Source organism: Hippopotamus amphibius, chromosome 1 (genome assembly GCF_030028045.1).
Source record: "Hippopotamus amphibius kiboko isolate mHipAmp2 chromosome 1, mHipAmp2.hap2, whole genome shotgun sequence".
NCBI lineage: Eukaryota > Metazoa > Chordata > Mammalia > Artiodactyla > Hippopotamidae > Hippopotamus > Hippopotamus amphibius.
In genome coordinates, this window is record NC_080186.1 from 18,528,459 (window position 1) to 18,552,416 (window position 23,958).

General features: G+C 38.6%; 2 protein-coding genes across 10 annotated transcripts; one reads left to right on the plus strand and one right to left on the minus strand.

Moving 5' to 3' along the window:
* The first annotated feature begins 628 nt into the window (after positions 1-628).
* Positions 629-6,710, plus strand: PNRC2 (proline rich nuclear receptor coactivator 2). Of its 3 annotated transcripts, XR_009048092.1 has the most exons (5): positions 629-1,434; positions 2,358-2,563; positions 2,860-5,255; positions 5,918-6,029; positions 6,374-6,710. XR_009048092.1 is itself a non-coding variant. In XM_057699980.1 (3 exons), the coding sequence occupies exon 3, from the start codon at positions 2,878-2,880 to the stop codon at positions 3,295-3,297; it is 420 nt and encodes a 139-aa protein (XP_057555963.1). In that variant the 5' UTR covers positions 629-1,434; positions 2,358-2,563; positions 2,860-2,877; the 3' UTR covers positions 3,298-6,104. The 3 variants fall into 3 exon arrangements, 1 of the variants encoding a protein (XP_057555963.1); XR_009048091.1 differs by having other exon boundaries at positions 2,860-6,029; XM_057699980.1 differs by lacking the exon at positions 6,374-6,710 and having other exon boundaries at positions 2,860-6,104.
* Positions 6,711-6,988: 278 nt separating this feature from the next.
* On the minus strand, positions 6,989-19,430 carry SRSF10 (serine and arginine rich splicing factor 10). 7 transcript variants are annotated; one of them, XM_057699958.1, is made up of 6 exons: positions 19,250-19,430; positions 17,675-17,779; positions 13,845-13,948; positions 12,347-12,509; positions 12,073-12,123; positions 6,989-8,531 (listed from the first exon to the last, which is right to left on the minus strand). In XM_057699958.1, exons 1-6 carry the CDS (start codon positions 19,312-19,314, stop codon positions 8,471-8,473), a joined length of 549 nt encoding a protein of 182 aa, XP_057555941.1. In that variant the 5' UTR covers positions 19,315-19,430; the 3' UTR covers positions 6,989-8,470. The 7 variants fall into 7 exon arrangements, with proteins under 7 accessions (XP_057555941.1, XP_057555934.1, XP_057555951.1 ...); XM_057699951.1 differs by having other exon boundaries at positions 12,073-12,126; XM_057699942.1 differs by lacking the exon at positions 6,989-8,531 and adding an exon at positions 9,878-11,937.
* Positions 19,431-23,958: the final 4,528 nt, after the last annotated feature.

Consider the following 23,958-nt stretch of genomic DNA (forward strand, 5'->3'; position numbering starts at 1 on the left):
TAGGGCCCGTGCTCCACAAGAGAAGCCACTGCAATGAGGAGCCTGCGCACCACAATGAAGAGTAGCCCCGGCTCTCAACAACTAGAGAAAGCCCGTGTGCAGCAATGAAGACCCAACGCAGCCAATAAATAAATAAAATAAATTTTAAAAAAAACGAATTATGTGGTACTTATAAGTATATATATATCCTATAACAAAAATGTTTATATGTTCATAGAAATTGGTGTTCTCCTTTAAAACACCAACTTTGGGCTGCTTATCCATTTACTCCAAAAAAGTTGTTCTTTCCCTCTTCCCTGCACCTTGGTGGCATAGTCAGCTGAACTCTTACTCCCCCCTTCGCTTACAAACCGGGCAGAAAGGGGAATAAGGAAGTCCCTTTCTCTCAACAAACTTTTCGTGTGCACTTACAATGTGCTCTGCGCTTGGAGAAAGAGAACCCGGCTTTGCCCCCCGAGGTGTGTGTGTGCGTGAGTGAACGGGTGGACAAGTAGCTACAACACAGTGTGATTCAAGTTCAGGACCAGTGGGACACAAAGGAGGAACTGATAAACTTGATCCGCACGTGTGTCGGAAACGCCTTCACAGGGGAGGCAACTTCTCAAGAATTTCGAGGCTGGCGGCGGGGAGGACAGGAGGGGACCGCAGGGGAACCGCAAGCTGGGGAGCTGCAGGGAAGTCCCCGTGACAGGGGACCAGAGTGACAGGAGCGTCAGGACGAAGTGGCCAGGGGCCGGCCCCGGAAAGCAAGTTGGTGGAGTATCTTCCATTTGTAAGAGACCGGTTACACGGCTCGGTGAACTGAACTCGGGAACTCAACGCCCCCTTCGGGGACTCCCCACGGCGGGGAAACCACCAGGTTCCCAGGGCCGCGGGGCCCGCGAGCCGGGGAGCCCGGGTGGAAGCCGCTGCCCAGGCGGGCGGCTGACGCCTCTTCCCCGGCACCGGGCGCGCGCCGGCCTCGGGCCCCCGAGTCGCCTCGAGGGGCTCGCGTTGGCCGCGTCCCGTGGTGCCGGACGCGGCCGGGCGGGAGCCTCCCCGGAGAGGCCGGTGTCACCGGAGAGCCGGCGGAGGAGAGGCCGCCGGGGCCGCGGCGGTTGTTCCCGACATGCTCCTCTAGCGGAGGATTTCAAACCCTCGGCCCCGACGGGCCCCAGCAACAGGCGGCGGCCCGCGTATCATTGGCCGGGCCGAGCGAAGGCGTGTTTTGATTGGCCGCCGCGCCTCCCGGCCCCGCTTCAGCGCTCGCCACCTCCTCCATTTTGTCGGTAGAGGCAGAAGGAGGAGGCCGGTCGGGAGCCTGAGGTGGCCATCAGCTGGCTCTTCGGTGCTCGTGGGCTTCGCTCGTTCCTTGCCTCGTCTCTCCCTGGAAGGGGAGGGGGGCTTCGACGCCGAGCAGGAGCCGCCGCGGCCGTGGTGCCGCGCTTGAAGTCGGTGAGTGGCGGCGGCGCGGCGGGTGCGGCCATGTTGGCGGCCGCGCTCCCCATTGTTGGGGGGAGGCGGCGAGATCGGAGGCAGGGCGAGTGCGGGAGGCCCGGGGGCGCGGGTTCCCGGGCCGAGCTCGAGGAACGCAGAGCCGTTCGGAAGCCCAGCCCCGTCGGAAGAACCGAACTTCCCGGGCTGGCGTTGGGAGTGACTCCTGATCCGGGAACTAGTTTCTTTAGGGTTGTTAAAATTGTCTGGAAGGGCTTCTCACCCTTTCGAAAAGAGGAAGGCTTGTTTGTTTGGTAACTTGGTTTCTTGGAATACCAAATGAAACCTCGAATGTGTAATGTTCACGATAGGGAGGCATTTTTATATATTTAAGATGGGAAACTGACTTCGCTTGTTCTTGGCTTGTGAAACTTATTTTACAACGGGGAGGAGTCAAGAGTTCATAACCAAAGGAAACGCTACATGACGTATAAACATGTTGGGAGAGGAGGCTTTGTGAAAACAGATACGTGATGTGTCCAAAGATTGGGAAATTCTGGTAGGACTTTAAAAAGTCTCTTTTGGAAACAAACTTTAAGCCCATTTCTTGGCATGGCTGTAAAGGTTAATGAATGCTTCCGTGGTTTGACTTCACATCTTGGTCACAAAATCCGTGTTAGAATCTGAAAGGTTCCTAGCAAAAACATACAACTTGTTGTGGGATTTGGCAGACACCTCTCCCCAAATTCCTCAGGGCTTCTTGGATCTCAAGGGTTCTTAAACGATGACAGTTACGAGGTCAAAGCCATCTTTAGAGACTTTTTTTTTTTTTTTGCCTTTTAGTTCAGGAAGTAGCCCTTCTGTGATTATCTGCAGTAGTTAAAAACGATCACTTTCTCCTGTGTTTTTGAATTGAAATAATAAAGAAATCATTGGTTTTCTAGCTAAGACTTCTCTCAAACTTGTGTGCTGAGGAGACTCAGATGTTGGCCTCAGCTCTTAGGCTGAACTCAGCAGATCGGCCCATGAAAACTTCTGTACTGAGACAAAGGAAAGGATCTGTCAGAAAGCAACATCTATTATCCCGGGCGTGGCAGCAAGGAAGAGGACAGGTAGCGGAAATCCTGCAATCTGAAAAGCAGACTGAAAGGTATTAAAAAACTTCCTGTTGTAACGGGGCAGACATTTTATGATGGACTCATCCTAAACTAATTGTTTTTGTTTTTAAATAGAGGATTATTCAATTTGTGGATAAGCTTATTTTTCTTGGGAAGGCAATAAGGCTGTGCATGTATTGAAATGTGAACAGTATATAGTTAAGTTAAAGAAGCTGAATAGCACGTATTTGAGTCTTACCCAAGATTTCTGGAGTTACAAATTGGGGCTAAAGTTTTGAGCTATTTTACGTGGAATTTTACTCGATATTTTGTTTCCATTCACTTACAGGTGACAAAGAAGCTGAAGATGGGTGGTGGAGAGAGGTATAACATTCCAGCCCCTCAATCTAGAAGCGTTAGTAAGAACCAACAGCAGCTCAGTAGACAGAAGACCAAGGATCAGAATTCCCAGATGAAGATTGTTCATAAGAAAAAGGAAAGAGGACATACTTATAATTCATCTGCAGCTGCATGGCAGGCCATGCAGAATGGGGGGAAGAACAAAAGTTTTCCAAATAATCAAAACTGGAACTCTAGCTTGTCAAGTCCCACCTTACTTTTTAAGTCTCAAACTAATCAGAACTATGCTGGAGCCAAGTTTAGTGAGCCGCCATCCCCAAGTGTTCTTCCTAAACCACCAAGCCACTGGGTTCCTGTTCCCTTTAATCCTTCTGATAAAGAAATAATGACATTTCAACTTAAAACCTTACTTAAAGTACAGGTGTAAAGTGAGCTAAACTACTGTTTAAATTTAGTCATATTTAAGGATAACTGGCAATTGTTTCAGACCAAATTGACTGGGGAATTAATCTGTAAAACTGCTAATCAACGTAGAAAATATAATTAGACTTCATGTTTTATGTTATGTGCACTGTGATGGTAGAATCAGTGTAATTCAAAATAACTAAATTATTGATAATTGTACTTGATATTGATACAAAGTGTTCTCAATTGAGTAACCATTCAAGTGAAACCTTTCAAGTTTAGATTTGGGGAATGGTAAAGGAATCAACTTTTTCTGTTGCCTGTTAGGGGAACATAAGAACTTCAGATTGTCATTCATGGATCAGCAGGTTGACTTGAATTATATGCATCCAGTTAAGACATATAGGGGTTGAAAACTGGTTGAATATTTGAAAGTGTAGTGTCCTAGTAAAGTAATATGCCAACCACCTGATGCACTGCCAAAAGGAAATGTGAATTTTTAGAGAATAGTTGTCTTTTAGTGAACTGTATGGTGGTGAATGTGGAAAGGGCACTAGGGTCTATTTAGAATGAAACTGTATACCCCATTGGCCCTGTTAAGTGCAGTGGACAGGTGACTGCCAACAAATGCACCAAAACGATTTTTTGTAGAAATGGTATTTGGTGTTCACCAAGTAGCTTTCAGAATACATTCTCGTATTATGGCACTGCATAAGCTATTCTGACCGTGATCTGGCTTCAAATCATCCCTGCAAAGCTCGTTTAAAGTGGGGAGCTGCATAATGTGAAAGTTAAACATACCTAGGAAAGAGCCATGTAAATATATGTAATAAACTTGTAGCATATGTAAAGTTTTGTTGGCATTTATCCTACAAAAATAGAGTATTTTAGTATGAATTTGCAGAATCTAAGACATGGACTCTTTTTTTTTTAATACTATGGCCTGATTTTAAAGGTCCAAGAAAACCTTGTTTTTAAAGTTTGCCCTTGTGCTAAAGTGCCAGTGTATGTATGTTATAATTGATCTTGCTGTAAACTATATTTCAAAGTGAATCCTAGTGTGAGAAGTTTTATATAACTGAAAAGGTTTTAAGCTGCTAAAACACTTTCCTGTTTTTGTGAGGTGTGAAATGCAGTATGGGATTATTTTTTCTTTCTTACACACAAAAACTATTAAGGGGTCCCTCCCTTAGTTTCATTTTGGCTTTCAAGAATTCATATAACCTGAGAGTATAGTGTATGATGCCAGTGTATTTTTTTTCCGTCATCAGGTGCAACCCAGGGGACCGCTTATTCAAAAGATGTAATTTCTTGCACAATACCACATGATAAGGTGTTTTGCTTACCTTAAAAGTGCTAATTATAAAACAGCCAACCCAGTAGTAAATTTAAAAAAATGTGTGGGGGGGTTGTCTATTTAAAATTAGATTGTAGGTGCCCTATTTTCCAATTTGGCAGCTTTTTTGATGCCTTTAAGCAGAATAGCTAAGTTGTATTTCTCCAAATAAATTCAGGTGAGATATTGCCCAACTCAAATAATGATATCCTAAAGACAAGTTTATATAGTACTTAATGTACATATATGAATTTGAAGCATGAAATTTAAAAAATAAAATTGTTTTTCCCCCAGTGGCTTGTTTTTATTGTATAAAAAGTTGTTACGACTGCCTAATAGAGTGCACATAATTAACCCTGAATACAAAAGACTGCTGGTTTTAAGAAGCAACCAATTTGCTGACAAAGACACTTGGATTAGCAGCTATACCATTAAAAAAGCAACTGTGACTTCCTCCTTCCAGCAGAGCTAACAGTAAAAGGCCATACAATATTACTTTGGAGGCTTCTGAGTTCATCTACCAAATTGAATAAAGCAGGTTTGACTGCCTGTCTCTCCCTCTTTTCTACATTCTAAGATGACTTTTAGATTTACAGAAAAAAAATTATTCAAAGTGACGAGGACCTTTGTTTACGTATTTGTTGGTATGTAAAGATGTAATTTTCACAAGGGGACCTTGGGTTGGGGGAAAGACATAAGAACTACACTGGCTTTCTAAAATAGGTTCCAAATCGTAGTGTAGGTTGAACTAGTTCAAGAAAAATCTTTTGAAGTTCTACACTAAGCAAGTAGTGAATCCCAGGGCCAGGCTGTATTTTCTCATGCACACTGTAGGAAGTAATTGAGATGGAGAAAATTAATATTTGATCTTCATTTTCTCCCCTGTATGTTCCCAGTATAATTTCTATTAACAATGCCGAGAATTGCCAAGTTCTTTTCTGTAATGCACTGGAATCCCACTAGATTGAACAATTCTCATCCTAGACATCTGTTAGGTTTTGATGTATACGTGTAAATACAGTATATACTAGATTTTTGGTTTGGGAGTGACTCAAGTGGTAAAAGTGTTCAGAAAATTAAGAGTGGACTGGCTTTTAACTACAAAAATTTTTAATAGCTAAGGGTATCAACATCTCATACCTTAGAAAGGTACTAATAAAGTTATGGTTAGCCTACAGGAAGTATGGTTGACAGGAATTTCCCAAATCATTGTAAGAACTCCTCTACCCTGTAGGGCTTAAATCAGCCATAGTGTGAACCTTGTCAGTGTTATAATTTTAGTTTTGTCTTATCTTTTTGATGGCAGTGTATGTGGTACAATGGTATCTTGAGTTCATAACCTATCCTTACACCTAAGTTGTGGTAAGTTCTCCATCTCAGAAGGAAGCACAAGGTGGGAAAAAACCGAAGGGTTTTGGGTAAGTTTTCTACTGTTTCTTTAATTGTATTCTCATAGGCAATTACTCTGTAAAACAAGTGGGACAGAGTACATCTCAAACCTCTTACACAAATGAGGAAGGCGTACCGAGTCACAAATCTGTTAGGCAGAGCTAAACCTTAAAAAAAAAAAAAAAAAAAATCCAAGATTTTTTGGATCCTAGACCAGTTTATTTCATTGTCTAGCATTTAGAGATGTGCTCTACAAAAACTAGACATAAAAAGGCCTTTTACTACTTTACAAACTACTCTGTCAATTATCAAAATGAATTTACATGCCTTGCTTTTTACTCTAAATAAAAAAGAATCTCATTTTTAACTTCAGGGTGAAACAACTGTTAGGAATACATAGAAACAACACAATGAACATAACCAACACTGCTGGAGGAGGGACAAAGGGAAAAACCCAAGAAAAGGATCTTTTTCCACAAAAACTATGTCTACCAGATGTCAGTAGTTAAAGATGAATAGATTGTGGACTTCTTTCATCACAGTGTTTACTCCTGCGACGCCTAAAAGCTTTGATAGACCTCCTAGTTGAACACTCATTTTATTCCTGAGCTACCAGTGTGATGTTCAAGTCACAGCCTTCCCATTTCAGAATATCTCGGGATTTTGTAACAGGAATATGGTCAAAATGCAACACAACGAGACTGAAATTTGGAAAGCCAGGCTGGAAAGTGAGTGAACAGCTGTGACTTCTTTTTCGTCCAAGAAAGTTACAAAGACACTTTTTATAATTAAATTTTCATAAATCTATTAAATCTTCCCTCTAAGTGAACTCTAGATTCCATTATATTAATTGTATTGTTATTAAAAAAATTCATTTGATTAAAAAAAAACAAACCACAAAACCAAAGGTGAACCAAATGAAAAACCATGGACACTAATCTAGTATCTGCCACTTACTTGCTGTGTGATCTTGGACAAGCTTAAAAAATTAAAAAATAAAATGGGTAAAAATACCTCCATTTCATATCTCTTAGGTGTATTCTGCTATATCTTCAAAATCTTGATAAATTAAGGGCTTAAACACTTTTATATTTTTAGATGAATAGCTTTACACAAAGTTTTAAATTTGGCAGAAATAAGACAAAAATCAAATATGCAAGTGATGAAATCAACGTGTAGGTAAACTTCACATCCTAATAAGGAACTAAGGAATCCAAAACATTTGTGATACTAGAAAAGTTATTTATTCACTATACACAGAACATGTCCCCTATAAAATGTACATGTAAATCACTAAAAAGTATAATTTGGTGAACATTTTCTCAATTACAGAACATACTAAATCAGTTGGGAATAACAGCTCTCTGTCTGTCTCAAAATAATCTAATTATAGCACCCAGAGTCTCCTTTACATCTGATGCAAAGTTCAATACTTATTTTGGGGATTGTTTCCTAATGTGTTTGAGGAGGCAGAGTTAACAAATATAACTCTAGTATATTAGTCACTGCACAATAAATCAGTTTATTACAGATTAAAACAAATCATTTTTTCATTACTTGTATTAATGGGATGCAAACAAATTCTGGATACTTTTAAATGCCAAATAACCACAAAATTACTTATCTTTGATAGTATACTGGGTTTTATAATTACACAGGATATAAATGGTGTAAAATATTGTTATCAATAATACACCTCAAACAAAACAATGAGGCCACACTGTAATGATTCACTAGATTGTGCTCAGTAGACATTTATTGAAAAGTGAATTTTATCTATTTTTCTCCCCAATCACCCAGTACAATTTTTGCCCATAGTAAGGGCTCAGTAAATTTTTGCTGAATATACTGACAAGGAAGGAGGTGAGAAGAGATGGACCCTCTTAGCTGGATGTCAAGTATTATAATGGGAATTTACGTAGGAGAGTGTTTAAGGAAGATGTAAACCGCATGTGGCATACAAGTAAGGAAACTCAGATGCCAATGAGGCAAACCATTAAGCAGAAAACACTGGCTGGCAATGGACTAAACAAAGGCAAGCAGTGCCAATAGCGAAAACAGAACTGACTTTAAGAGATAACCAAGTTTATATTGGACCATACCTTTTCTCACCCAATTCAGTTTGAGACAGACCAATAGAGGCACTGTAAGAGACTATGGCTGTCTTCCTTGATATTCAGACATCCTAGTTTCCAATAATTTAACATGGACCTATCACCCATGAATCAATATAAACCTATTCAGATTTAGGGATTAGTTTCCACAAGTACAAAGTTGAATTTCCTTTTATTTGTCCTAAAATGCTTACTTTCAAACTTGAAGGGACTTCAATTATTCCATGTAGTTTCGATAACATTCTTTTATCTTTTCAGACCAGAGTCAAAATATTCATACAGTATTCATACTGCAGCACCTTCCACCCACCCTTTGGTCGCTTGAACTGCCCTTCTTTGGTTCTCTTTCCGCTTTCTCAGATCTTTCTTGAAGTGTAGTAAGCAGAACTGTACTGGGTATTCCAGCTGCAGTTTGGTCTTAAATAAAAGAAGGATGTTTGTCAGTTTGGTTTTCTTTATTCTTCTCTGTGGTATACAGGATTTTGTTAGTTGAACTGGATGTAGCAGCTTACAGGGCCAAATTTTCAAGAGAATAGTATAATAGTTCCCAGGTGTTTTCCCTGGGTTGTAACTTAATAGCTCATACTCTATGTAGCACCTTTCCTTTCTTACTGAAGCAATATCTGTCATTATTCTTCTTGCTTACTTGGCTTCAAAAAAAAAAATGCAGAGAGATCTTAAGTAAAAAGAGAGGTGAAGTGTCAGCTCTCACTTGAGTCTTGATATGTTCTACTCCAATACTGAGCCGTGCCAGACACACAGTAGATAATAATTATGGAACTTAACTATGTAACCCAACATTAAAGCTCTGTATAAGGATCCTCAAGTATCAGTAGGATCCTATCTATCAAGGATTCAACTATAAAATAGACCCTTTGAAGCTATGTTAGGTTTGTCACTTCAGAATTAACATATGAGGTTCTCAAGAAAATAGTCTGAGTCTAAAAATAAGTGAGACAAGTTAAAATAAAAACAAAAACATCAGGCCTTCTCATTCTATACAGACTGAGACAGTTTCAATGGGCTATTTCCTCAATCTACTCTAATTACAGTCCATTAAAAAAAAAATCATCTAAGGATCAGGCCTGAGCTCAAATCCTGGATCTGCCCTTTACAGCCTTTTCTTTGTGCCTCTATTTCCTTATCATCTCTGACATGGAGAAAATAAAAGTATCTTTCTCATAGGGTTTCGTGATGAGTTAAATGAGTTAACACATAAAGCTTTTAGAACAGTGTCTGGCACATCATAAATACTTAATAAATATCAGCTATACTTGTCATTATAAGGTAGCTAGAACTCAAACCACAAAACACCTAAACCAGTTCCCCACAGTGATTATCACTTAATATTAAGTGCTCACCAACATTCAATGCAAAAATATTTTAAATCATGCCATATACATAAGGCCCAAATCCATCTTGTTTAGGATGGGGAAGAGTAGAATTATTGGTCCATCTAATAATGAAAATATAAACTTAAAATTAGCTGACTCAAATTTCATTTTAATGCGTATCTTTACCAATAACCTCTAAGTTACTTAACCCAAGGGGTTTAATAAGTAATCATGAAACACCTTTGACACTACATAAGGAATTTTTAAGTACTATGTAAAAGATGTACCTTTTCTGGCAAGTTCTATCGTTTCCAAAGTAAAAGTTGTGCCTAGTGCAACACTGATTTAAAATATTCCTAAATCTACAAAGGATTGTTTCCATTGTTATTTTAGAATCTCATTCAAAACTATAATAATTCCAGTTAATCATTATTTCCTTCATTTTGTTTTTATTATAGCATGTTTGCTTAATTTACAGCAAGCAGAAAATAAGCTGGGTCTTGTTTTGATCCAAACATCGATGTTTTAAAGGTTGTACACAATATTTGTTAAAAAGAACATATAAAAATACCTTTTTAGAAGCTTCTATAAGAAAGAAAATACAAAGTTTAACCCCACAACTTTCCTCTTTGCTAGAACTGCAAACTACTGCTACAGTTTTAAATAGACTTTTTGTTGTTTAAACTATACATCCAGGAAAATCTAAAAAAATTAAAGAAACGTGCATATAAATGATTGCATAGCAGAACATGAACATTAACTGCAAACAGTAAAGAAATGAAAGTTAGAAATACTATCAAATATACAAAGGTTCTAGAATCAATCCTTTAAACACATTCCACAAACAGTATTTGAAAACCACCTTTTGTTCTTTACAGGCAAGGCCTAGATTACTAAAACCAAAATTGAAAAAAGTAATCCTCTAAAAGGAATCATTTCCCCACAACATTTCTTACTTTTATGCCTGTAAGCAAGCAATCTAAAATTTTTAAAGATTCTAGCTTTTATTCTGAAATGAGATTGGACACGTCTAGTCACTTTTTACTGCCCCCAAATGATCTCACAGAGAGATGTTAGAAATTATGAAGAGTTAGGGTATTATTTTCTTATTTTTATCAGGTACTACATTGATAATCAAAAATTTAAGAGATATAACTTTCTTAAAATTAATTTTTTCCAAAGTTACTTTAAATCTCATGGCACCACAGAATCACTTACAATGGGAGTGTTGTCTTTTAACTTGCCTCACGTTAAAGAAACTGAGGTGTGAAGAACAAGCATCCTTCATAAAGAGATGGGCAAATTTTGATCCAAATGCACACACCAAGTGCTTTAAGCATCAAAATTCAGTCCTTTTACACTATGTGCACACGCAAACAAAACCTACTTTGAAATACTTTACTTGCTTTTAACAGCAGTTAAGAAAACTAAGCAATATTATGGTCAACGATGCTCCTTAAAGTTTAGAGTAACTACATAAGAGCATTCTTTCCCCTTAAAATTTCTGCCAACATCAACCTGTCCAAATTTTAAAGTGAGTTTTTTCAACGTTTGTATGGTTCCAGATCTTCATAGAAACCAGAAAAGTGAAGGCTCCATGTTTCAACCAAAAACTCAACTCCCTGAAAATGCTACTTAACCCAGCTGACGTCATTTCCCAAGACAGTGGGGTTAACAAAAGAACTACTCCACACTGCACCAGAAGTTATCATCATGGGCCTAGACATCCTGACAAGACAAAAAGGTCCACCCTGAACCTAAATGTGTCTGGTTGGTCAGTGTTGTACTGTGGCTACAACTTCACTTTTGTATCATTCTATCTTATTAGCAAGCTACATTTCTAGGTTAACAGTTCTACCAAATATGGATATGAAAGTTTTTTAATAAGACAATGTTGCAAATTATGGTCAACCAACATCTTTTCACCAATACTTCAAGCATAAAAAATGAGAATCTTTACAAAAATATACAGAGACACCACAAATTGGTAGCTGCCCATAACATTAAACAAACCGGACTCTTAAGAGTGGCTTCTCAACAGCATATCATTTTAATAACCATTGCCTGGTACAGGGAAAACTGACAAGTGTTTTTTTAAGCATCATTGCAACATTGTATTCCTGATAATTTAAGTAAACCAAACTATGAGTAAATGAATGATACATGCCTAAAAATATCATGGTTTATACTATCAGTGGCCACTGGACTTAGGACTAGTCCAAGACCTTGATCTAGATTTTGACCTAGACCTAGACTGTGATCTTGACTGAGATTTGGATCTAGGTGGTTCTTTTTTCCTTGATTCCTTTTCATATCTTGAGCCAGACTTATAATGTGTTTTGGAATCTGTTTTAGAGGTGCCTCTAGTTTTGGTGTGAGATGCAGACCTAGAACGTGATTTAGCCTTCATTTCTTTCTTGGGCTGGGACTTGGACCGTGATCTTGAATTGGATTTAGATCTTGAAAAAGATCGATTTCGGTGTTTGAATCTTTCAAAACAGAGGAGAGATACAATTAGAGTAAAAATTAGATTCTATATTAATCAAATTTGTTATTTTTTAGAGCAAAAGTTCACTCTGAAATTGAAAAATGTATAAAGTCTTTTTCAAAGCAAAGTTATTTACCTATCATTGTCGGAATGGCTTCTGCTACGCCGTGGTCTTCCAGTCGGTCTACTGCTAAAAAGTACATCAGAAAAAGCAAACAGTGACACATGTCTATTTACAAGTTTCTAATTTAAAAAGTGAACCATAAAACTTTTAAAATAAAGCACTAAAAATATTTTTAGTCTCAATGAAGCATACAATGTAATTAAAAGTATACAAAAACATTTTTAAAAAATTAGAGGCTAACAAATTAAATCTTTTCTGACAGATCACTGTGGTACACGTCACTTACTTTCTAGGACTATAAGATCGTCTATAGTTGTAATCAAAGGACCGACTTCTTGATCTCCTTCTTTCATAACTTCGGCTTCTAGAACGTCTGTATCTGTCATAATCATCATAGCGTGAAGAACTATACACATTCCTCCCTTCCTTGGCTTTCATCTGATTTGGAGCTATGGAATACACAGAACAGAAATATTTACCAACACTGAAAATGTAGTATTTAAGCCTTCAAATTGTAGGAAAAATTCCTGTATCCCCTTCCCTGTGGCCCCAAATCTGTGTCAAGGCTAATGGTGAATACTAATCTTGGAAAAGGTATCTATTTTCAAGCAAGTCTAACAGAAGACTGTTTCATGTTAAAAACGATACTCTCAAACATCTCCCCAACTATTTTGTTTTTTTCAAAGACCTCTCGCATCAGGTTTGTTGTCCAAAAATATGCCAACTACTTCGACATTAGGAAAATATACCATGAAAGTATTTTTAAAGTTCTGAGTTAAACTATGAATGACTTTTGAACCATATACCAATTTGGAATTATCCTACCATGGTTTCCATGCATTAGGAACAAAATTAACAATGACAAAATACTTAATGGTGGCCTATGAACAATACATAGTTTCAAAATGCAATAATATATATAGTTATACAATTGTGAGAAACCACAGCAAAGAAAAGCAGAAGAAAACTAACACTTGTTGAATGCCTTACACATACCCACACCCCCAGACAGCCCTCAACCCCTATGTTATTTTACTCAATCCTATGAAGCAGATACTTTATTATGTATGCGTGTATGAATGTATAAATAACACAGTGACTACCCAGGAACCTATCATCCAACCCAAGAACCAGAGAATCACCAAGCGCTTGCGTCTACCCGAGCGCTTCCCTTCTCTTCAACAGCTATTTTAACCTCTATCTTTTAGTATCTTGCTTAAGGTAACATAACGACTGAGCCAGAATTCAAACCCAGGTCTACTTGACCCCAAAGCCTGTACTTCTGCCTCATCAGCATGCAGCCAACACCTGGTGTATGCCTGCATAATAATAAAAGTCAAGTACTACTAATAAAATCTATTCTAAGTTTAATCTACATAGTCTTTCCCAGTCTATCTGTTCATTTCTACAGCCAGGCACCTACATATTACCCAATTGTACCTTGACCATCTTTATGGAGAAGGGAAATGGCTCAAGAGAACCAAAACTTCCCAAATTTTACTCTTCTCAATTCCACCATCAGTATATTAAACAGGCCACAGCTGTGAGTACTGATCCACTTTCTTAAAGAGTCCAAACACACTTCAGGCATTCTGATCACTGCATTCTAAATCCTTATGTCTACCCTGAAATACTGCAAAGTTATTGCAGATACTCTATCTTCCCCAAAACTTTTTTTTGGGTTTTGAACAGACAGACATACTACACAATACTTCCAAGAAGCACTCTCAAAGCAATGTCTAAATAGGATGAATTTTACATATATTAGGCATAAAGGTACTTACTCTTTCGATCTCCCTGTGCAAACTGTATTTCAATTTGGCGTCCACAAATCCATTTTCTGTCCAAATTATGTAAAGCATCTTCGGCATCACGAACATCCTCAAATGTGCTAAATGTTAAGGGGCTTGGGAAGTTTTGCAAACTTTGATAATGAATGAAAGTTCAGTTGGTAAGTCGGGAACAATTCACAATCTCTCCATATTATTCTAGAAAAATCAACCAGACCCCACTAACTAGTTGGTTGATTCAGCTATAAACATATCACAGTATTAAAGCACTTATGATTTCCTAAGGCATAAGTTTGAAAACATATGTGAATACACATTATAAAGTTATTACTGAAATAAAGTCTGTTATAGCTGAACTACCAAGTAATCACATCAAAAGATTTCCCGGAGTTTTAAGAATTTTACGAAACAAGACAAAAAAGAAAGCCAAATGCCAATTTTATTTTGTAGCTAAAACAAAAATTTCTTAAAATAAAACCAAAACTGTTTTTCATATTTTTGTTTCAAATGAAAAAAAGAAAATGCCAATAGTTCTTGTGTAAGCAAGCAGAATATACCTTACCTTAAAAGAAATGAAAGCATTAACCTCAAATTAACCTTGCTATTTTTCTCAGACATATCTGACACTATCATTTCATGTAGTCATCTTCTTTATTATACCGCACTGGGAAGACTGGTACACTAGCCACTTGTAGATATCAAGAAAGAATCAAGCAATACTTAAGATATCACTATACCAAATGCCTATTACATCCATGCACAGACTACAAAAGCATGCTGTCAAGAAATAACAGACCATTTCTAAAGATACCTGGACTGGAAAGCCCTAACCATAAAGCTTCCTGTAAAGAAGTGGGTTTGGGACTGGTTTTCAATTTTAGAATTTCAAGATAATATTTATAAGCCTGAAGCAGGAACTGCTGGTGCCAGTTTTTGATCTGAGAGGCTAAGTTGCCTTGTTCTCCCCCATCAAGGTAAGCTTTACAAAGTTATTCTGGCCAAATTTAGATCCTTTCCTAAAACCACCACTCTATTAGAAGTCAAGCACATATTCCATGCAGTGTTTGATATAAAAGCTTTTGAAGGGGAGCTAGGCTAGGTTTGGGTGTGGATTTTCATTCTGTACTCAAATTCACTATTCTAACTTGTCCATTTCTATTTCTTAAATTTGAGAGGAGTGCAGATCTTGAGTGCTGATTAAAAAACACCCCTGAAGCAATACATTCGCTTCAAGACTGACATTAATTTTCTTTTATTCCAGAGACTAAAAGGTCTGCCTCACTAGATTTCCTATTTTTTGTTCTGGAGGGACTTATGGACCACAGCAGGGTCCCAGTTCTCTTTTTCTGAGGCTATGGTGTGTAGTGAAGAAGAGGTTTTCTCAAGTTCTAAATCATGAGGCTCTCATCATGAAAAGACAAAAGTTTGATGGGGAGTTTAGAATCTTGAATCTATAACCAAACACCCCTCCAGGTTAATGCAGTTAGGCTCTAAAATAATAAGAAAGAACAACTTCTTTTAATGGGTATATTACTTTGTTACTTTTGAGAGACAGAATAACTTCTTACAGGATTTTGACCAAGAAGTGTAAAAATTATTAATAAGAGCCAGTCATCCCCTGGGGCTACCCTCAAAAACAGAATCTTGGGTTAGATAAACCATGGCAAGGTTTTACCTTACCTGTTAATAAGAGAAGACTAGTTGGGAATGGGGTCAGAAAAGAGAACCACAGCAGGGGTAGTCAAATATCATCCTGATGCCAGTTATGCAGAAATCTGCACTCAGGGTCTTTGTGAAATCCTGATACTTATTTCTTTTATTTTTAAGATTCATGAGAGTTTATTTTTGAGCTCTTAAAAGAACTTCTGTATATAGGCTATATTGGCATATTTTATTTGATACTTATTTCTTTTTAAGTATTTTAAGACCTTAGAAAGACTCTGTGTATAAAAATAGCTATAATTCTCCTTGAAATTCCTTTGGACAATAACTCTTTTCTGGCTCAAGTATTACATACTCTTGAGTCAAACTGCTGATCCTGGTTCCCAGTTCACCCCCAAACCAGGTAAAATCAGGTCAACACTGTATGCCAGAATGCACTGCTACTTTTTTTTTTTTAAACCAAGCCAGATATAGCTCTTATCCTCTCTGTAACAGAGCTCTGCAACCAATTCCCACAACTGTCCTCGATCACTGGCCCTGCAGAAGCAGCAGCTTTTGGCATTTCCCCTAAGTCTCATTAGAACTCTGCTAAGTTTCAAGAGAGCCACGAATTTAGGCATAAGAATTTTTCCTAGCCTAAAGTCCACAGCACAAATCTTTGTTGTCACAAGGAAATGATTTCACTGAAGGAAGTAATGTCACCTGAAACTCTGGGCCAAGGAACAACTTCCCACAGATCCTGATTAGATGCCCATACCAAGGCTAAGGCCTTCTGCAACCCATTCTGGGCCAACTGATCATATGTGCTAAAGCAGTTAGGGCCAGCAGGTTTCACAGAGCTAAGTTTCAGATGTTAGGAGTATATGTGTGCCCCAGCAGCCCCTTTAAAAATCTATAAACAGGTAGTATCTCTAGTGGATCTGACTATATAAGACCAGCAGAGCTATTTCTAAGTAGTCCCCAGTGCATGCACCTGTCTCCCCTTTAAGCCTCTGTGGAATCCGCCTGACTCCAGAATCTCACGCTATTCCGAAGAGCCTGCGTGCTACCCTATGGCACCTGACCACTTGGTCCAAAACAGAAATATGCTAAGTTTAAGCTTAACATTACATCCTGGTACACTTTAACTTGACAAGCTAAGAGAAAGTGCATTTATACAAGACCACATCACAACATCAAAGGCCCACACAAATCAAGTTACAGGTTTTGTCACTAGACCAAACCAGAATATTTTTGAAAATTAACTACTTACAAAACATTAGAGAAAAAAGAAAAAAAGAAAAAGAAAAAAAAGGAAAAAAAAGGAAATAGTTATTCTGTAGGATACATCAGGTATGACTCCTTTAATCTTGGCCATCATTCAACTTCATCTTGACCTTTAACTCTTTAAGTGCTTGTCAGAAGGACTTGTCATGAGATGCTTGGCCAAATATGACAGATGGCTTTATCTTTAACTTTGAAAAACAACCTTTTCCCCCTTTTGTAGATAAAGCGAGGCTTTGTCTCCCATTAGGCTTGTCCTTCTTCCAGCTTTTCTTTATATTTTCTTTTCCCAAACTCTCCCTTCTCTTCAAGCCTGATCCTTAAGAGGTCTTTGGCTTGTCTACTTGCCTTAAGTGTTGAACTCTACTCTAAAGGTTCTTTCATGCTTTCTCTTTGGGGTCGCCATAACTGTACAGCTTTACATTCTCTGAGGTAACAACAGAGGACAGCAAATTAGGGGACAATATTAAAGAAGTTTACCTCATTGTTATACAATTTGCTTTTGATCAAGTGATTCAAATTAACAAGCAAGAATATCAAACTTTAATTGCTAAGCACAAGAACATATTAACTTTTAATCTGTGTTACATTCAAGGTGGTAGCAACCAGAGTGTATTTAAATTTAAATCACATATTATAATCACTGATTTGAGTTTCGGCAGCATGAATGGGAATTTAAATATTTTACTATTTTTGGATTAACTTTAAGAAATAGTAAGAGCAATGTGTGAGAATTAATTCAGAAAAAATTGAAGACAAAACATTTATTAGAGGACAAAAAAAACCCAAAAAAACAAAAAACCAAAAAAAACAACTACTTTTTAGATGTTACCTCTTACAAAAACTTGAATTTCAAACTTCAACACCCCTCACTAATCAGCCATCTGAAGAAAGGATATTGAACATATGCAAATCCTCTTGGACGGCGAGTGTAGAAATCAAGTGGAACATACACATCAACTATAGGACCATAACGACCGAATTCGCGTCGTAAATCTTCAGACCTAAAACATCATAAAAAGACGCCTAATTTTTATGTTCACTCTTTTAAACGTTACTTTAAGAAATAGATTTTTCTGTAACATCTCAATTAACGAAAAGGTCGGTACTATGTTCCTGGGTGACTGGCAACAGACAAGCTTTCTAAATCTCAACATCAAGAGCCAATGGTAGGAGTATACAACAACACACCTTTTTGAAAAAGGAAAGCCAGAATCCAAAATTTTGGAAGATAATAATGCAGTTTATAATAAAACCTATTACTATTTTACATTAACAACAGGAAAACAGACATTTAAGGAATCTTGATTACAACTTATTTCTATTGCTTTTATCCACAACCCTCATTTTTCATAAAAAGTATAGGAGCATTAAGTTGTACACAGTATTGCTATGTCTTTATTTAAACAATATCAAATGAACTACTATTCTGAAAAATACAAAGCATTAATTTTTACCCCCAAATTTTAGCAACAGGGTTACACAGTAAATAGTAGGTAGATACGGTTTGGAAAAAAAAGTCAAAAATACATATAATTCCTCAATAATGTCAATATGACATAAAGGGGAAAGTTTCCTAGACGCTAGAGTAAAACTACTATTGCTTACTTTCCCTACTTAAAAATAAGAAAGAAAAATACAAATCATACAAGGCTACTCAATTTTTTTTTTTATTTTTGGCGTTGTAGAGTGGTTATCTGTGAAGCAGTAAATCTCATCTAGTGGTAAGATCTCTTCAAAAAAATTCTGACGGCAACTACAAGCAATTAAGGGAACTGGCGAGAACAAAGGGATGGTCGGGATTAACCCAATTTAGCTACCAACTTCCTAATGGTAGAGGCTTCCTAAACCTCCGTTTTCAAACGATGACCAGTATTTCCCGGAAATAGGAAGAACTAGTTCGTAACATTTAACTGGAAGAATTTTAAACCTCTAACCTCAACATTCCCTTTCTCCAAACATCTCCAACATTAAAGAAAAAAAAAATCGCAAATAAAACACAACAAAAAGGGTAGCAAATGCTTCGCCACACTCCCCTCCCCCGATCCCGTTATTTTACTGCAAAACATTTTTCTTAACTAGAAAAAAAGAAAAAAAAATTTCTGGGCCGAGGGGGCGTGCACCCCAAATAACGTGAACTTCAAATCAACGGGGAGCTGATGTTCGGTGGAGACGGAGCCTGGACGCGCGAAGAGAAAAGGGCCCCTCATCTACGGAGGGGGAGGGGACCGAAACCCCGCCACGCGGCCCGCGCTCCCGCGGCGGCCAGGGAAGACCCGCGGCGCCGCCCTCGCTCGCACGCGGCGGTTAGGCCGGCGGCGCGGCCTAGTTCGGACCCGAAAGCCGGAGCAGGACCCGCCATCTTCACCCTTTCCCCTCCCCCGGTCCAGGCCCAGCGCGCCGCCGCCGCCCGGGTCCTCTCCGAGAGACCGCGGCCTCCTCTCTCGGGCCCGCAGTGCCTGCCCTGTACATACCTGGTGTCGTCGGCCACGTTCCTTACGAAGAGTGACGTGTTGGGGGGGCGCAGGTACCGGGACATGGCTGCGGCGTGAGTCTCAGCAGGAGCACTAACGGGCTCAGCAAACCGTCCGCAGCTCCGCCGCCGGATCCTCAGACACACACAGCCAGAAGACTCCGCTACGGCAACCGCCTCTTCTCGCGAGACTTCTCTCCCGCCTCCCCCCCCCGCCCCTCCTACCTGGGCGGAAAGCCGGGACCTGCAACGGTTCTTTCCCGCGAGATCACGCGGCGTGCGCCTGCGCACGCGGGCGGCTGGAGTACGTGCCGCAGCCTCAGTCTCATTCATTGGCTTCTCGAGCTGCCTCCTGCTCTCCTTGCAGCCCGCTCTTTCTTTCTTTAGTGCTTTATTTTCCCGCCCTTTCCTCCCTTGCGCCGCTTTCCCCTCCTCTTCCCCCCCACCCCAAGCCAGGAAGCAGATGTTTTAACCTGTACACCACACTGTACAGTGTTTACAAACTGGACGGAGTTTTAAATATTATAATTCGGAGAGACAAGCTTTTTCCTGTCTGGTCCATGTTGTGCCCTGGCTTTTGTTAGATCGCTGATCGGCAAGAGAAGAATTTACGGCCTCTCGTACTGGTGTGAAAGGGAAGGAGGTGTGTGTCGTTGCAGAGAGATAGGCCTGCCTCTCCAGTGCTCTCTGCACGCCGTGGACTCACTCCCTGAGTACCTTTGCCCAGGTTGCCCTTCGCGTACACCCTTCTTGGTCGTTTCCTCCACCTATCCACGCGGTTTTCCCCCCTATCACAGGCCGTTCCCACAAACCTCACATCTGAGCTTCCATCCACTGTCATGTACACTATCTTTGTTGCTAACGGCTTCCTGAGTGTGCATTGTTCCTGTATTGCAGCGTTCTCCAAAGTTTTGGTCTCAGAACCTCTTCATGCTTTTACAAATTCTGGGAAGACTCCAAAGAGCTTTGTTCGTGTGGGTTATAGCTATTAATATTTACCAAGGTAGAACTTAAAATGGAGAAAATTCTGAGACAGTAATACAAAGCCCACATTCCACTATCCTTCATCACATATCACGTAGCCTCTGGAAGACACTCTGCATTTGTGAGAGACGACATAAAAAAGGCAAATAATGTTTAGTGTAGTTTTGACCTTGGAAACTCCCTTGAAAGAATTCTGGGAACCCTTCCCAGGCCACATTTTGAGAACCATTCCCTGCTCTGTCACACTCAACTTTTAGAGATGAGGGACCATCTATTAGAATGCTTTTGGCATGTAGCACATTGCCAAGCAGGTGGGACTCAAGAACTGTTTAAATAAATGAACTTTTATTTTACAAAAGGCCAAAAAAGCATTATTTTTTCATCAGTCAGCACCCATAGCAATTCAGTGATTTGACACAGAGGATCATAGTTTGCTGTGCTCTGTAGCAGATATTGTTTTTCTATATTTATGTTTTCCAAGAAGCTTTGGACACTTACTTTATTAAAACATTTATTGATCATCGATTATATGTGACATTGTGTTATATGCTGTAAATTCAGTGGTGAAAAACATGGAGCTTATGTTTCCACAGAAAACAAGCTAGTCAACAAGTAATTGCAGATTTGTGATATGAAAGAGATAGTAATGTGACAGTTTAAAAAAAAACTTTTTTTTTAAACAAAGAGTTGCTGAACAAGTGTCTTCCTACTACCCCTCCCAAGTTAATTTAACACTTTTTAGTGACTAGAAAACAGACTCCTGTAAATTACCTTCAGTAATGAGGAAATTAACAGTTTGGTGGTACTCCACTCAACTTTAATATGGATGAATGTTTAGAACAGTCTGATGCATAGTGAGTGCCTTGTAAATGTTAATCGAACTGGCTATGTAATTTGTGGGGCTCAGTGCAATATGAAAACGTTCAAAAATTAAGATAACAATAGCAGAGCACTAAGCCAAGTGCAGGGTCGTTCTGAGAGTGGGCCTCTGTGCAACTGTGCAGGTGGCACAGCCATTGAAGCCTGCCCTGAAGGTTAGCAATTATTATTACTCATAATGCCTTGAGAAATAATTGAGGTACAAATATTTACTAACTAGAATCACTTTCTGCCTCATATCAAGTGCCGCTTTATCGTTTGTGCTTGAGGATCCCAGAGTCTTGAAAAAGATGATATTGGGAAAAGTAGAGAAAGTAAGCATCTTTCAGCTGGGGCTTGAGCTGGGCAGTTTACCAAACTATAAATCTGCTGCAGGTGGTGGTGGGAGCAGTGGAGGCAGGTGGGGGAGGAGATACACCAAGGAATTTTGGAAGTACAACACATCCTCACAAAAGTGCCGCCATGGGTGTTTAAGAGCACCGTATTTCATTCTGAGCATGATACCAGGGTTGATAATTTTTTTGAAAGCCAAATGTTAACCTCTGAAAACGGTTTGTTAGCACTACAACTCTGCTTGAAGAAATTATGTTTTGGGGGGATTTATGTCAGAAAACCACTTTTCTTGCGTACTGTTCTCAGAATTGCACAAATCAGACCCAAGTGTAAGATATATACCTATGGATTTCCTTGATCCTGAAACAGCTCTTTCCTGATTTGTGGGCAATGGTACAGACATCACGCCTAAGAGGGCCGTGCTGCTTGCTGAAGGGAGACTCACAGGGACAAATTCTGTGTGTTAAAGCCGTGGAATTATGAGCCTGTCTGCATAAACAAAAGCTTGAGTCTGTACATCAAGCTTAATTTTATTGCTACAACTGATTAATTCAGATGATTGCTATGGATGGTGCTCAGCACTGCCTGTCTCCATGAGCAAACAATCAATTAGAAGCATGCTTTTTTTTATTGTTGAAATATATGTATTAAAAATTCAAAATACTATGGTGTTTACTACTATCACAAAGAAAATAAATATAATTTGAGAGAAGTACATTCTGGTATACATGAGAGCATGTAATGAAGATGAGCAAAAGTTCTCAATTATTTCTCAATCAATATGTTATTTGTTTCTTGTTGTAGTAAATCAGAGTTCCACTCTTCATTATTTACTTAGAAGGAATAAGTGACTCTTTTGAACCACAAACATTTAATAACACCAAGCACTGTAACATTTAATGATCGAACTTGTTAAATCTATCTCTTATAGGGAATAATATATATTTTTCAATATTCTTTAAACAAATTATTAGCCTTATACATACATATACACACTCATAGATAGATAGTACATATGTATATATTGTATATGAATTTATAAATGTAATTTAGAGACTCTTAAAGACTGTCTTGTGATGCAACATTTATTAAGATTTAAGAGCACAAGCTCTGGAACAAAACCATCTAAGTTAAATTCTGATGCCACCATGTCTACCTGTGTGGTTATGCTCCTGTGCTTCAATTTTCATATCTGTGAATTTGGTATCATAATCATCCTTCATTTAGCTTGTGTGATAAGCAATTGGGTCAATAAAATACAGCACTTAAAATAATAACTATATCATAAGAAGTACTTAATATCTGTTAGCTAATATCAATATTTTTAATGTAAATGCTACAGGCAGTTTATGCTTACCTTTCTCTTTAAACACTGCTTAAAATAACAGATGTCTTTAGCAAATACAATGCAAATGCAGCACAAAGCCTTGTTCTTCTACATTGTTCACTTGATAAGGTCCATGAGTACACGAACAGGCTAGTAAGTGCAAACACTGGTCATGAATCTGTTGCTTATTTCATCATTGTTCATGTGGACATATTAAGCTTATCTGCTTGCCAGATGTCAATGTTCAATGGATTCTGCTAAAAGAAGAAATAAAATGAAAAATTCTACAGACTATTCAGGCATATGGGCCAAATCCCTAGATAAAGGACTTTGTGCAACTTCAATACTTTGGCTCTCCAAAATTTGTGGTTGTATATATATTTATCCATAATTTATATATATATATATATAAATTCTGTATAATTGTGTAATAAAATATTATATGGAATTGCATTATATGTATACTGTATATAATTATGTTTATGGATATTATATATATGAGATATAAGTACAATGTGTTTTAAATTATCTGGTCCAGTTCCATGGAGTATATAGCTCTCTGAAGGATACACTCTTTCAAAACTTTGCATACCTAGTACAAAATAAGAAAATTACCTGCCATTTCCACACTTTCCTATTTACATATGTATTACAGTAAAGAGCATTGTGGCAGAGTTGAAGGAAAACCAGAGATAGATAAAAAAAATGTTTGCCCTAATCATATAAGATACAAAACTCATGTGATCAGGCACTTTGTTCATCATCTACACCACTTCACATGGCTCAATAACTTCAACGATTAACAATCAACAAGGTGCTCAGATGTGATAATTCATTAATTCAAACATAACTACATGAGGGTAAAATTCTGTGACTCATCCTTTTTTTTTTAGTCTACTGCCTGTCTCCATGAGCAAACAATCAATTAGAAGCATGCTTTTTAAATGCATTTAATAAGACATGCCTGGTGTTTCCTACCTGCCTTCTCACTCTACTAAGTAGGCAGCAAGCCAAGTTCCCCAGACTGAGGAGGACTCGGTGTTGCGTTTTAGAGATTCCTTTCTTGTGGGTCAGAAACTTTGGGGCACACACATAAACACGTTATCAATTTATCTATGTACAGGCTTTTCTCTTAACCTCAGGCTCCCACTAATTCTGCTCTGTGCGTGAATTCACCACTAATGCAC